Source organism: Perissodus microlepis, chromosome 14 (genome assembly GCF_051167445.1).
Source record: "Perissodus microlepis isolate ML-2025 ecotype Zambia chromosome 14, ASM5116744v1, whole genome shotgun sequence".
Lineage (NCBI taxonomy): Eukaryota > Metazoa > Chordata > Actinopteri > Cichliformes > Cichlidae > Perissodus > Perissodus microlepis.
The window spans coordinates 27,022,474-27,037,929 of record NC_140474.1 but is presented as its reverse complement, the minus strand read 5'-3'; the positions used below and the strand labels follow the sequence as shown (position 1 = coordinate 27,037,929).

Below are 15,456 nucleotides of genomic sequence, written 5' to 3'. Positions count from 1 at the left end.
AATAAAGGCTTGGAGATGTCGGTTGAGGCCCTGGAACACTTTCAGTAATTTAAGACATTTTTTATCAGATATAAAACAATAATATAGGACAACGGGGAGTCAGGTCGTCTCTTACAAGCTCCTGACTCAACTGAGGCTTTCGTCTGTCTTCACTTAAATGAAATACAGTGGGCCATTAGGGATCTTTCTCTCACTTTTACCTGTTATATTACCAACACCACTCACTTCTTTTTTCCCTTTTCAGTGTTCATCAAATATATGATGCTACACTCCCTGGGGGCATAAATCTGTTTCCTCTTCAGCCTTTCACACACTGCTGTTGTTGCTGGATTCATATGAAGAGTCCCTCAGAGAGCACAACCGGCAGCGAACGTGCAATTATGCTTTCGCCGCTGGAGCAGAAATCCATCCAGAGCAGCGAGAGCAGACTCACATAGCCGGTTCAATCAGCTTGGCAATATCATTTTGCTTTAATCAGCTGGAAATAATGCAAAATATAAAATGTGTACAAATCAGGCAACGTCAGAAGAGTTGATTTTAATATAGAAATGCAACTCCAAATAATGTATGACCCAGGAAAAAAGCATCCCTCCTCACCAGGCAGCAAAAATAAACGTTAGAAAGAATGTGCAAATATTATCTGGTCTAGTTCTGCTCAACAGGAAATTATCTCGACAATATACAGAGCTTGATTTGGCCTTATCCTGCTAGCTACAGCTCTGTCCGTGTAGACTTAATTAAACTTTTCAGTGAGATGTCCTCCTGGAGTTATTCTGCAAATGTCTGGCTCCCTCTCTATTAACTCAAATTTATGACTGCTGTAGTTCAGGGACATCACTGAATGAAATGCTGCTTTTTTCTTTTCCTTTTCCGGCATCTAAGTTCGTACCTTTGATTCCTTTAACTCCACCGAATGGCTGATGGAAACAGACAGCCTAACGATGATGAGCAGGAGCCTTTTTTTCATTCGATAGTCAAGCTCCACTTCTCTGTAATGTAATTTCCTTGCTACCTTACGCTTGACCACTATGTTTTCATTATTTTGCATAAGTCACCAAGAAACTTGATGAGAATTTCTCAGGCTTAAGTGTCGAGAATATTAAAAGTAAATAGCCATCGCAGGAAAGGCTTTAGACACTCTTTCTGCCTACATTACAAGAGCTTCCCTGCAGGAAATCAGTAGGCTCATTAGGTACACCTGTTCAACTCATTGTTAAGCAAATATCTAATCAGCCAATCAGACTCAGTATGTATATATATATAGATGTGTAGAGATGGTCAAGGTGACCTGCTGATGTTCAAACTGAGCATTAAAAGGGGGAAAGAAAGGTGATTTAAGTCACTTTGAACATACAGGGTTGTATGCTGAGATCTCCCCACACAAGCATCTGCAGGGTCTGAAACAGAGAAAATATCTAGTGTGCTGCAGTTCCCTGGATGATAATGCCCAGTCTCAATTTCTGCTGTGACTTTCAATTGTAGGGTAAGAATTTGGCACAAACAACATGAAAGCATGGATCCAGCCTGTTTTGTATCAACGGCTCAGGCTGGTGGTGGTGTTACAATGTGGGGGATATTTTCTTGGCACAATTTGGACCTCTTAGGGCTTAATGAACATAATTTAAACACCGCAGGCAACCAAAGGCGTTGTTGCTGACCACGTACATCCCTTCTTGACCACAGTGTGCCCATCCTATGATGGCTCTTCCAGCAGGAAAACGCACAAAGCTCAAATTATCTCAAACTGGTTTCACTGTACTCAAGTCACATGACCTCAATGCAACAGACCACCTCACACCATGAATGCGTTGCCCTCAACTTTCTCTGTCAGTTATAGTTTTTTGTTTTTGTTTTGTTTTTTGTGCGAAGCGTGCTGCAGTTGAGGTTAACTGGAGTATTTGACACCGCCATTACTGCTGTTTCTTTAAAACAAAAAAAAAAGACATGGGTGATGTGACGATCTGAGAACGATAAAAAGAGAAAAGACTGCATTTGGTTATGCTGATCAAAGGTGCCCCTCAGAAGAGTGCTTCAAGTGATTAGAATAACTGCAGATAAAGACGACAACAAAGACTACATCCCTATGAGAGGAGGAGAAACCTGAAGATCAACATAAAAATTTAAACTCTGGTACACGGAGGAAATTAAGAGAGATGTTGAGGAAAGGTGGATTTAAAAAACGAAGCAAATTAAGAGAAAAATCATGATGCTGCATGCACAGACACAAAAGGGCAGTGCAACCTGCTTGAGACGAGTGCAATCCTGACACAAATTCAAACATGACAGTAATGCAATGAGTTGAATGAATATCAAATCTATGGGAATATTTTTCCAATAATTAAATCAAAGCAACGCATTTGCCATTTTGGTGATGGCTGATGATCAAATATTTGTTCTGTAAAGCATTTTCAGATCAATTTAGATAAAAGCTGTAGCCAAATTCACATAAACTGAACCGGCATTAGAGAACGTTGTTAGTGTAATGAAATCACAATCGCTGTTTTCATTTCAATTTTGATCTCCCCCATGATTCAGGATTGCATCATCCTCTGTCTGAGGAGGAGCAGTTAAAAACCAGCTCGACTAAATAAACGTCTTCTTTCAGTCCCCGGGAAGAAACACCAGATAATAAAAACTAGAAATTTTATAATTTAAAGAAAAAATCGACATCATCTCGTGTCTTCAGGTCCTGCTTGAGTGGGTGGCAGGATATGTATGCATACCTGAAGGAATGTGTGTGGGTGTGTGTAAATGTGTGCGCAATGATGGGCGGAGAAGGAGGTAAATTAATAAAACAGATGGTTCGAGGTATATGGAAAGAAATTATTGCGAAAGGTCAAAGTGCAGAGTGTGACATTTACCGAGGCATAAATCTGTTACAGCCACAAACGCTGTCGTCGTTCCTGACAGCATCAGCGCGGGGAGGATGGAAGCCAGAGAGACGTTCATTGTTTGTCTGCTCCACGGCCAACACATTACTTACTGGGATTTGTGCGAGTATTTCACAATCTGCAACTTAGGATACAAAACACTCTCAGACACACACTCACACATGAGCTGGCAGAGCTCCAACTTCATTACAACAGCACTCGGGCCGGCTGATTGAGTGATCAAAGCTAATCACATTTAATCCTATCTAATCATATGTAATAACCAACACTGAGCGCTCAGGCATGACAGCGTTCTCCACTCTCTCTCCATCTCCCCCCTTTTCGTCTCCTCTCCTCCTTGACATTTGACACACACACACAGACCTGCAAAAAAACATGTCCTCCTCCCTCCTCATCCATGTTTAGCATCAGTCGCAACCAACAGAGAGCGGTAAAACAGCTAGAAGTGAGGTATCAAAATGAGGCGAAAAGGACATAAGACTGCCTCGTTAGAGCGCTGAGCCCGCGGCACGCCCGGCGTTCGATACCTTCGTGCTCTTGAACGCCCAAGGGAAACAAGATGCTCTTCCTTTCAGTTGCGCCGTGTCACTAACAGCTTTGTCATGAACAACTGGAAGAAGAAGATCTGGCGGTTTCGGGCTCTGTGTATTCTTCCCCATTCATATTCAGCACACAGTTTTAAAGCAGGAGCATTTAAAGCCTTTGAGATTTCCCTCTGTGTTTTCCTTTGCTTTGATCAGATTTTGAAGTCCCGCTGAGATGTTTCTGTAGACCACGGTTAAATGTAATGCTAATGCAGTGTGATCACTGGAACTGGTAGGGATTTAAGTAGACTTCACACAGAGAATAATTATGCCTATGGTGGGAATTTATAGCCGTTTCTGGTAAAGCTGAGGCGGGAGATGCAGAGGTGCTTCGTTGTCGTGTTTGCGGAAGGTAAAAACCTCAATTTTGCAGGACCTCAAACTATACGGTCCCTTTCATCTGAGATCTGCTACCCTGTTTGTGTACTCCTCCATTCCTCGACCCTGTTTTTTAATCTCATTTTTATCAAAGTGTGTATTTCAGAGGACCGAAAAGAGCTATAAAAGCGCTGTTGCCTTGCAGTTGAATTGTCCCTTTTACGACAATATTGGACATCAAATGGGGTTGTTTATAGAAATGTATCTGAAACACCGGTCCCTTAAACCTTTCTGACATCAAAATTGCCTCTGCAGTTTGCTACACCCAGCCGGTAGCCTGGTGTGTGGAGACAGTGAGGATTGAACTTCTCTCTCAAGCTCTGTTTTTTCATTCTTCATACGTCTCTGTCAAGTCGGTCCGCTCACATCAGGTACAAACAGTTTTTCCTTTACACCATGTCCTCACGGGAATGGTGTAGGTGACTGGCATTTTTTTTCAGAGCCCAATATGCAATCATTGTCTCAAAAAGGTGCAAAAAAAAGAAAAATACCTGTTATTTCACATTTACTGGCATGAATGAAAGGGAAGCCATTGTGCTGAAGACAGCTTGGAGTGATTAAAACAAGAGCGTATCTGTTCAGTCAGGCGTTAGCTGGATGGAAACTCAGATGAAATGCTTTCTGTGTGGCGAGTGGTCAGATGCCACCTCCTGTAAAAAGGAGAGCCAGCCTCCACCGTGAAGAGGAGTAAGAGCCTGCATAGCCTCAGGCGAGCATTTTTTAGTTTGTCTTTCTTAAAGATTTGAGAGTGCTGTAAAAAAAAAAAAAGATGATTTCTCACAGGCTCTTGGTGAATTTGATCAGGCATAACAAAGCATCCAGGAATGTACATTTTCTTGCAACTTGTTAACTCGTTTCATAAATCAGCTGCCTACCAAAGTGTGCAAATGAATTGCCAAGTGCTTTGTTTTCTGAAATGAAACAAAAGCAACGAGCGCCTTGTTGAGCAAAATCCACTCCCTGGTGACATCCGAGCTCAGTTCATTCCTAAGTACCACACTTGTGTCTCCAACTGGTGCAGTTTGCTGAGTATATACTGAGTGTGACACAGTTTAAATATTGTTTCAGAGTCCTTTGCAGCCTGCTAAGGTAAATATCTGAGGAAGAGCTGTTGCGGTGTAATCCTTGTGCCCACAAAGAAAACAAATTGATAGCCAAGGCCTCGGGTTTTTTGAGCTGCACTTTACGATCGTAGAAAAACAACCCAACAAACATCAGGGCATCTGTTTTTGTTTTCCTCCCCAGGATGCTTTGCTGCGGCTGGCGGCAGTTGTGGATGCGCGCTCTCTGCGAGTGGCCCTTCGAGATGGCGTTCGGGAGCTGCTGCCCAGCACGGTAATGCATGAGAACACACACGTATTGGAATTTCCTCAAATTATTACCTGGAGGAAGGGGAAGGAAGAAGAAAAAGCTTCCTGTTAGTATTCAGAGTGGTGTGGTACTCAGTACTCAGCCCTGACACAGGACCAGGGAACAGAGTACCAAATCTTGTTACAAATGGATGAGGCTCATCGCTCATTAAACCAATCAGAATCGGATTAATTTTACAAATGAACGTGCATGTATACGCGGGTGTGTTTTAATTCCAGGAGTGTGCATGTGTCTACTTGCTGGAGGAAGACTCGAGGCTACTATCTGACGACCCGCCACATGAGCTGCCACAGGAGGGAAAAATCAGGTGTGTGCCGCTTGTGTCTGTGTGTGTCTCTCTCTCTATGCGGCAAGTCACAGATGTTTCGTCTCAGTGAATCACCGCCGTGTACTGATTTGCTGCATTTGTTGTTGAGGGCAGCGATACCCCGAGAAGCAATAGAACAAAGAGGAGGGGTGGGGGTGGAGGGGAAACGGAGACGGATGTTTCCTCTGTGTGAGAAACAGGTGTCGTCTAAATGAATGTGAGCCACTCGGTCCAAAATCACATCCTCCTCAGCACAGAGATAAGGTGACACACAGAGAGGACCTCCTCTGTTTTTGTCCTGGCCTTGGATTTTTACCCCATCACTTTTTTTTACCCTTCCTCGCCCACCCATCTCTCTGACAGCTTCTTTTTTCCTCTTTTGTCATCTGCTTTCCCACCTTCCCACCTCACTGCATGAGTCTATCTTTGCCCTCTTTTCCCTCTCAGCCTGATCTTCCCCCAAAGAGCCATAAAGCACTATGCTGCCTGTGTTTAGATCTTCCTGCCTACAGCTACCGCCCTCCCCCTTTCCCGTGCTCCTCTTTCTCTCTCACCTTCAATCCCTCTCCCGTGGAAGCGTTGCGGGGCTAATAGCCGAGGTGACAGTGCCTCCGGTCCCTCAGCGAGGCTCGACGATCCTCTCCTCTCTTAAGTGCTCCCCGAAGCTCCACGACCCCCATGTGCTGCTGCGACTGCTGCCGAGGCGCTGGGGAAAAACCAATTCTACATTATTGATGAAACTGTCTGTTTGTCAGACAACCACCCCGTTTCCAACACCTCATTGCTACATGAACAACGGGAAGCCACACAAACATCCTCACGAGGTCCCAGCGCACAAGGACACGTGCACACACAACACCTGAGCGCACACACAACACCTGAGCGCACACACAGACGAACGCTCACATACTCGCATTTATCAGGACGAGATATCGTGGCGATATTAAAAGAGCTACAGGGAAGTTTGTTACTTTTTTCTCCTTCCAACTCACCTGCTTATATAAGCCTGTTATCAAGTCCTTGACACACACACACACACACACACTCAATGAACCCTTATAAGAGGCAGAAGGCCATGTTGTTCCAGCCTACTTTCTAATACATACAAGCCCATTATGTGGACCTTGACGCACATGCACAGCCACACGAAAAAATAAACCTAAACAAGTTCAGCTAAGAAATCTTCCTTGAAGGTTTCTCTTCTAAACAACTTGTTGTGCTCACAATATGTGAGCCAAACAAGCCACATATTGACAAATGCTGCAGGCCAGAGTGCAAGGATATGATAATAAACACGATTCAAACTTGTTGCCACCTTCTTTGGGCCGGAGCTCATTAAATATGGAGCGAGGGGTAGTGTTGTCTGACCGATGAAAACTTCTTTGGGGAAGTTGTAGATGCCGCATCTTCTAAGCTGAAGAGCAGAGGGACCACCTTGCTTGCTATGAGTGATCCACGATGGATATGCTGCCCTCCATATGTATGACATATTTTTCTGGGTGAGCCTCAGATGATGTATTACATCAGCATGGCGCCGCAGTAAAAGAGTCCTAAACTGGAGCCTTTCAGCCCCTGGAAACAATTTAAATATCAGTGTTTCCCCCCTTTTTTCTTGATGGTTAAGTAGTTATGACAAATAAGATTTACATTATAGATTAAGCAGAAGCATTTGCAACTGTCATCTGATACGCAAACAAACTGCTATCCTCCAAGTTCAGTGTGTAGACCACTGAATTGTTATTATTATATGGGAAATTACATAAATAAGGTGCTTTTAAAGTAGTTAAAAGTATCGGTATTGGTGATACTGGCCCTTTATTTACTTGGTGTCAGATCAATAGCAAACTGAGACTTTTAGTTAACATTAAAACACACATTTTAACATCACATGTGCTGTCAGACGTACACACACAACAGCAAATAACAGTATTGTTCATAGTGCCTCGGGGTCATTTGTTTTGCTCTCCGCTGTACCCAGAGAAGCTGTTTTGAACCAAATACATTACGCAAAGGTCAACTATATTTGTCACAGTAGTGAAGTACAATGAGAATGTTTTTTGACTGAAGTGCAATACTCCTCAGTGAGTTTGAAAAAATGGGCATTTTTAAATCAATGCACCATGCAGAGATTTGGCTTCAACGCTCTGAGGGCCTGTGTGCGTTACAGAGGGACTGCTGCTCTGTGTGTGTGGCTGCCAGAGGGATTTACCGATTATTATCTGAAGCACATACATCTTGAATCTAACTGTGTGCACGGGCGAAACCGTGTTGCTTCCTCTTCCTGTTGCTTTCTATGCTCGTGCACTTTTAACACGAGGCGTGCACTGTGTTTGCGTGCGGTAGCCGGTCCAAAATACACAATTGCCCCAGTGTCCTATATTTTAGCATGAAACACCTGCCTTCTTTATTTAATGTAACACCCACAAAGACCTACACCTTTGCCATCACACCTGGCTTCACACCTGGCTTGCTCTTTCACACACATATGCACAAATGGCTGCGGTGAGTTTATAATTTCACAATGAATAATAGGGCTATTCAGGGGTGTTTTTGTTAGTATGAATGAATTCAGCACAGATCTGGTTTCATAATGTTGCTGCTTGTTTTTCCTTTTGCTCCAGCTGTCTTTCAGATTGTCTCCTCCCTTTTGTCTCGAATATGGCACGGGTAATTGTCTGTCTCAGACCAGAGTCACACTCAACTATCTATCATACATCTGTTTCAGGAGCATCGCGGACCAGCTGAAACGATGTCAGTGCACCGGCCTTCCTCCATCCGAACTGCCAGAGAAGTACAGAATCTGCCTCGCAGCGCCGTTACCAGCACACAGAAGAGGTGTGGTTATGTTTTGAAGGGTAGGGCTTTAATGTTGCTAGCGGACAGACAAAGTGCCCAGCATGTCCTTGTTCGCAAATGTGTGCATGTGCGCGGGAGCTCGCTTGCGTGCATGAGAGCAGAGAGATGTGAGAATGTGGGAGGAAAAAAACAAGTACGAGGAGATAGAGAGGGAAGTAGCGAGAGGCGATGGTTGCCGAGGGAAAAGCATGGAGCTGTGTGGGCACGAAAAGCTGGACAAGAGGACTAAAAAAAGCAGCGAGAGGTCTGTGATGAGGAAAAAATGCAGAAGAGCAAATGGAGACGAGTGAATACACTGAAAATACCACGTTTAGTTTTGTTAGGTGTAATTATAGACCCTAAAGTACACACGCATGACCACTCTGCACTGTGCGAATCGATACTTAATACTGAACACCCATCATAATAATGATGCAGGGAAAGAGTTAGCCTGGCACCAAAGTACTAAACCCATCATTCTGTTTGTTTTGTCCTCTGCTGTCCACACGCGCAGCAGCACACACCTCAGTGATGACATTGCTCATTAGGATAAGTTGTTGTTAAAGATGAGAAAAACAAATTAAAGAACAGAGGAAGAAAAAGTATTATGCAAGGACATCAGGTGTACTTTTTACCATAATTTTCTCTTGTATATGTAGCACAAGAGCACGTAGGGGCGAACAAATAAGATTAGGAGCTAGAAAAGGGCATGGAAGGAAAACTAAAGGACGATTAAAAGACCTCTGAATAAATTTATGATGTGTTCTGAATACTTTTCTTTCTTTCTTTCAGCTGTTGTCATTCCTATCTTGGAGCAGGACAAGGTCATCGCTGTCTTACTGGTGAGTCAGTCAAGGACAAAAAATGAATCGTCCAAAGCAACAAAACCAGTTGCAGCAGAGAAGGTCATTACCTCTAAGTTCTCCTATTAAAGAAGCAAAAGGCAGATTTTTTTCAGTCGTGCGCCATATGTGAATTCAGTTCTCCACAGAGACCACACAGCTCGCACCACCAACTCCACTGAATAGCATTTTGTTGATTTTCCACTCTGTGTGTGTGTTTTTGTATTGCAGGTGGGCTGCGGTCCACTATCTGATCAGGATGAACTGCATCTGAGCGTGCTGGAAAAACATGTAAGCTTGCTCCTGCGAAAAAAACAGCCTGGCAGCAGCTACGGTGCTCTTTAGTTAATCGACACTCTTTGGCACGGTGTTTTACCAAAGAAAAAAAAACAGCATACATGCATGTGCTCTGCTGTGTTAGGAAATTAGGAAACACTGGTTGTCAAACAAGTATTAACAACTATCTGTACAAGCCTTGATGTTATTTTCTATTCCTTAACTATAGTCTGTGGTATTGACACGCACCAATTTTACATTTGTATTGTTTTACGGATCCAAATCTTGTGTATAATGTTAAATAGATGATGCTTATATAGAGGTTATAATTTATCTTTTTACGTCCACGTGGTGTCGCAGGCCTCGGTGGCATGTGTGCGGGTCCAAGCTGTTCAGACATCCTACCAGAGGCCTCCTCTCAGCCCCTCTCCACTACAGTCCCACAATGCACTGCTGCCCCTCAATGTCTCAGAACAGGACTACTGCGAGCTGGACCGCAACATCCTGCAGCTCTGTGGTACGCACACAGCACACACACTTTACAGACGTTATTTCATCTCTGCTTCTTTCACTCTTCTCTGAGAAAACAACAAACTCATGCATATACGTATATGAGAGGTGGGATATAATAATGGAGCTGTGGGAATTTAGATGGAGGTGGATGAAAACACAAAGCATTGTTTTAAATCTCATGCTTAATGCTATTTCTTCACACATACGCATTAAGCATGAGATTGTTCCCTGATAACTGTCAAAAAATGTGGGTTGCATTTAGTGTCTTTAGTTGTTTTGGGGTTTTTGTGTGTGTGTGTTGGGGGGGGGTTGCAACCTCAGTTTTCACTTCTTTTCCTTCTGTCTTCATCTGCAGTCCGGGCAGCCCTCCATCCCATGTCTTGTCTTCATTATTAGTCCCTCTGTTAGCTGGTCCCTGCTCACCCTTCCCCGACCTCGCTGTCTCAGTGTATCCCTCCCTGGATTGCTTTCTGTCCACTTGCGTACATGCTCTGCATTCCCACTCTTCCTTAACGCCACTCTGACCTTGCTCTACGCTGGTTTTTCCTCCCGTCATCCTCTCTCTCTCTCTCTGTCTCCCTCTCTCTTTTAGGTGAGCTCTATGACCTTGATGCAGCCTCTCTCCAGCTTAAAGTCATCAATTATGTAAGTGGTTGAGATCACTCATGCACTTTCACACACACACACAACCTGCACACACACACTCTGTGTTAAATATGTACAGTACATTGAAGACATAAAATCCTTCCCGGTGATTTCTACCTCTCTTCCTGTCATTATTTTTACTACAAGCTTATTGTCACACAATTACTCCATTAGTCTCCCCTTAATGTGCGCACCCTTCTTATATGATACATTCTCTGAAGCCAGGGGAGCAGAGCGAGAGGTGTAGAGATTGATTGCAGGGAAGGAGGAGCTGTGCAGAGAGCCGTGAGAGAGAGCAGAGTTATCAAGCTTCAGCCACGGTAGTCAGTAAATTGTAGTCAGCGGGACTCTGGCTACAATTCAAATGTATGGAAATATTCACAGAAGAAGAAGATAAGAGAGGGCAAGAGAGAGAATAAAGCAAGAGAAAGTAGAGAAATTTGAAGGTTATGCTGCATCAAATGGACAGAGCTTCAGTCCATCCAAGGAAGCTTGATGGATCCAGGGACGCGATTCTTTTCTTCAGAGTTTAGTAAAAGAAAATGTTAACACAGTCTTTTGTCCTCACATGAAAAGGAAAAATAAAACCATCAGCGATTTCTAATCGCGAGCACTGCTGCAACTCATAATCTCATAATAGTCGGAATAATTGCGGCCCTAACATACTCAGAGTTTCAGGTATTCCGAGTATTTTTAATTTAGTTAAAGGAACCAAGTGAACGCGCTGCTTTCCTTCGACAACTGTTTTTCCTCATTTTCTATTATGTTTCTAAAATGAGAACATGCACTAGCAGGTGGACGCTATCAGATGAACTCATTTACCATTAGCTGCTGTTACCGGCGTCCCTGCGCAGCAGAAATTATAGATGCTGTCTTTGAGGACACGGATAGCAAAGGTTGCTCCGAAAACCAGCATAAAGCGAGGTGGATATTTCTCTCTGTAAACGCTTAAGTCAAACCTACCTGACCTTCTGTGCAACCTGTGCTACCCTGGGACCAGCTCAGCGGTGCTGAACAACGGCAGCGCGGCCTGCATCCTTTTATGCCCCTGAACCTGCATTGGATTTTTTTTTCTTCATCCATCCGTCTCACAGATGAGAGCGAGGGAGAGAGACAGAGGCTGCGGTGGTGCAAAATAGACTGCAGGGCTTTTAAAGATGCATGTTAAATCCGACATGATTTGTTTTTGTCTATTTGTTTATTTTTACAGTTGTAAAAATAATGGGGTGAGGGCACAGGGGAAAGGAGAGGGAAGAGGAGCATGGGATTGTTGCTTCTGAAGAATCGTGGGTTTTTTCGGGTGGGAAGAGCTCGGGGCAGCTCTTATGGTATTAACAGCATTTTGAAAAAGGGGTTGGAGGGGCTTATTATTATATGAGGGTGCAGCAGCGTGCTTTGTGTGCGTGCACATATGTGTGTGTGAGAGACTGGGGGGCAAATGTGTTGGCAGTGGCTGCTGTTTATTCCTGTTCTGCTTGTTCTCCATCCAGCTCAGTGGATTACGGAGAAGAATGCTGTGTGAGGAAGCGCTGCTGCATATGTGTGTGTGTGCGTGTATATGTCTGTGTCAGTGTGCGTGCAGGGGCATGTACAGCTCAGAGTGTATTTTCAGTCTATGAATGTGAATGAAATGTTTTCATCACAGACAGCAGCGGGAAATTGGTTGCAACTCTGCAGGTCTTACAGAGCAACAGCTTCAGGGAGCTTGAGCACACACACACACTTTAATTTACACACACGCAGACACCAAATGTGATTTTCTTCTGTTTATCCATCTTGGAAAATCACAGCTAACTGCGGGGCTTACGCTGAAAATGTACTTGAATAAATCCCGTCTGTTTAGCGTAATAAAAACCTAATTTCATTCCAGATTTTAATCTACTGCAAAAATCAGTTTGAATTCTCACCACGCCCCGGGAGCAGTCATTTTTCACCGTCCGCCGATTTCTTATCTTATCTCCACGCCTAGGCTACTCTCCAAAGAATAGTAAATTGAAGGTTTTAAAACAATCTGAGCGAGTCCGATAAAGAGAGATTTCTGTGATTATACGTCAGGACTGATGTCGTGTTTGTGTTCTTCCGCAGTTGCAGCAGCAGACTCGGTCGCAGTGCTGTTGTTTGCTACTGGTCTCTGAGGATAACCACCAGCTATTTTGCCAGGTATACACACAAATGCGCACACACAGACACATCTTTATCGCTGTCGTACACATTTGTTTTCATAATCTGTCTTTGAAATACCACACAAAAAACAACATGGACTCACATACTGTTCTCTTCATCCCCACAGACACACACACACACCATGACTCATTTATCAAAGAGCAATTTGAACATTAACATTTGAAGAACTCCTGACCTTTGACATCTCTGACCTTTTAGGTAGTCAGAGACAAAGTCCTGGAAGAGGAGATCAGCTTCCCGGTGAGGCAAAATATCAATGCAATAATTTACTTATTGTTTATTGATTTTCATCTACACTTCATGTTTGTCTCCAATGTTCCCAGTAAAACAGTTTTTTTTTTACCGGTTTGATTGCATTTCCATTAAGTCTTTTATTTTTCCCTTTTACTCATGAACAGAGATGGGCAGTAACGCGTTACTGTAATCTGATTACTTTTTTCAAGTAACGAGTAAAGTAAGGGATTACTATTGCAAAAACGGTAATTAGATTACCGTTACTTTCCCGTAGGAACGCTGCGTTACTGCGTTACTAAAACCGTGATTTTTTTGCGAGAATGTCTCATGACAGTGACGTAAGCGAGTGCAACGTTCGTGACAACAGCTGTGTGCAGATCAACAATGGATCATATATCGAGTGCGGGAGAGAGTATGAGCGTGCAGCGTTTAAAGCGTGGAAGTACTGACCTTACTTTGAGTTTGATTCCATAAAAAGTGACAAAAACATTAGTGTCCGTTGTGCATGGGAAGAAAACTTCTTTTTACACCGAAAAAACCCCTAAACAAGCACCGAGTGCGCAACGACGTAATGGGAAATTCACAGAGAAACTCGCGGATTCTTCCACTGACCGCTGCGCCACACCTGCACCAGAGCACACCTCCGTCTACCCTACTCCTGCTTTACAGGTGAAAATAGAGCAACAGGACCGCTAGTCTTTGATTTTATTTACTTTCTGCAGTGTTTTACTTGCATCTATTTGAAAGACTGAGTGTAAACACAAAAAATATTTTATTTTATGTGCTGGAATGTGCAGAAAATAGGTTTAAATGTTAAACTAATTTCTTCAAGTCAGAGAATGGTGCATATAATTTAATTTTTGCTTGATGCATAAAGTTAAAAGATTAAAACGGATAAAACAAGTTTTAAAAAAAGAGACTTTTCCATTTGATTACATTTTGTATGATGGATTATGCAGAAAAAGTAGAATTGGGTTGACAGATCTATCGCTTTATCACCTATTCAGGTTGTAAATCGTGTTTTTAAAAAGTAACTAAGTAACTAAGTAATTAATTACTTTTGAAAATAAGTAATCAGTAAAGTAACGGGATTACTTTTTTGGGGAAGTAATCAGTAATTAGTTACTGATTACTTTTTTCAAGTAACTTGACCAACACTGCTCATGAATGACCTTCATCTCCTTCGGGGAGTGAGGTTATGTTTTAATAGCTTTTGCGTGTGTCTAACTCTGTAAACACAATAGCTCAAAATGCTTTGAATGAATTCTGAAAAATTTGTACATACACCCATCAAGGTCTTCAAGGTCAATTTAATTATTAACACTCAAAAACTGACAAAAAACCTTATAACTTAGAAACTATGATTCTTGCAAGTGTGCTGTGAATTTAAAATATGTCATATTTGACCTCTGACCTCTTTCAATCCAATTATATTCAGTTTTATCACAACAACAGTTGCTTAAAGGCGCTTTATATTGTAAGGTAAAGACCCTACAATGATACAAAATGCCTCTTCGAGATCAATGACTTGATCTGAAGGTCAAAGTGATATTAATGCTACACACAGCTGTTTAAAGCTAACACTATTGTTTGTGATGTCAGCATACAGGCACATAGGGAGTGATATACGGTGAAATGAACGCTATATCCACATAAATAAAAGATCACGAAGAATAATATCTGAACAAAAAAATATGCCAAGTATATTCAAATGGGTTTCACCAGGGCAAATAACAAAAGCCTGCACTTTGCAGTTGTTTTTACTGCGCCACAAACTTCTTAAAGTTTAAAAGTAACAAAGAAAACAAAGTGAATTTATACAAAACGCAATCGTTTTTCCTTAAATTATTGAGGGTGAGCTGCCTCGGCTGAGGTTTGCGCTCTCTGAGTGCTTCTTGTTCGTTATGTGGTCTGTTAAGCTGAGGTGTGGATTTCAGGGATGTCTTCTCCAATTTTTAATAAACAGAATTATGATGCAAGTGTTGCAACCCTGCGTGTAGTTTCTTTTTTTTTTTTTTTTTCGAGTGTCATGATAGAATAAGCCTCCCACATGTAATCACTTATAATCCTCAGCAGGAGTTATAATTAAGAAATTTGGTGAGGGCCAGTAATGACATCCTTTGGGTGGCTTGCACTCTCCTGTCTCTGGCTGCAGTGCTTGTGTAGCATATTTAACAGGCTTTCCATTATCGTGTGAATAGACTGCGTGCCCCAGCCTAAATGATGTGTGAAATCTCGATAATAGCCGGTGAAGAGAGATATCAAGACACAAGGAAAAAAAACTTAAGTGGCTGTATGTGCTGTTTAGCAGTGGTAATAAGCTTCACTGACAATAAACAAGCTTTTTTATATCTATTTTACCCTCATTATACTGGTTTTATTTACTTTCCTTGTGC

General features: G+C 42.6%; 1 protein-coding gene across 2 annotated transcripts in view; it reads left to right on the top strand.

Annotated features, from left to right (window-relative positions):
- pde2a (phosphodiesterase 2A) overlaps window positions 1–15,456 on the top strand; it is a 179,759-nt gene that overhangs the window by 140,213 nt on the left and 24,090 nt on the right. For both annotated transcript variants that reach the window (XM_084951377.1, XM_084951376.1), the window contains exons 3-11: window positions 5,099–5,188; window positions 5,443–5,531; window positions 8,257–8,366; window positions 9,159–9,208; window positions 9,440–9,499; window positions 9,845–10,001; window positions 10,590–10,642; window positions 12,728–12,802; window positions 13,025–13,066. In XM_084951377.1, the coding sequence (XP_084807503.1) occupies window positions 5,099–5,188; window positions 5,443–5,531; window positions 8,257–8,366; window positions 9,159–9,208; window positions 9,440–9,499; window positions 9,845–10,001; window positions 10,590–10,642; window positions 12,728–12,802; window positions 13,025–13,066 (726 nt within the window). The remainder of the gene's footprint in view (window positions 1–5,098; window positions 5,189–5,442; window positions 5,532–8,256; window positions 8,367–9,158; window positions 9,209–9,439; window positions 9,500–9,844; window positions 10,002–10,589; window positions 10,643–12,727; window positions 12,803–13,024; window positions 13,067–15,456) is intronic.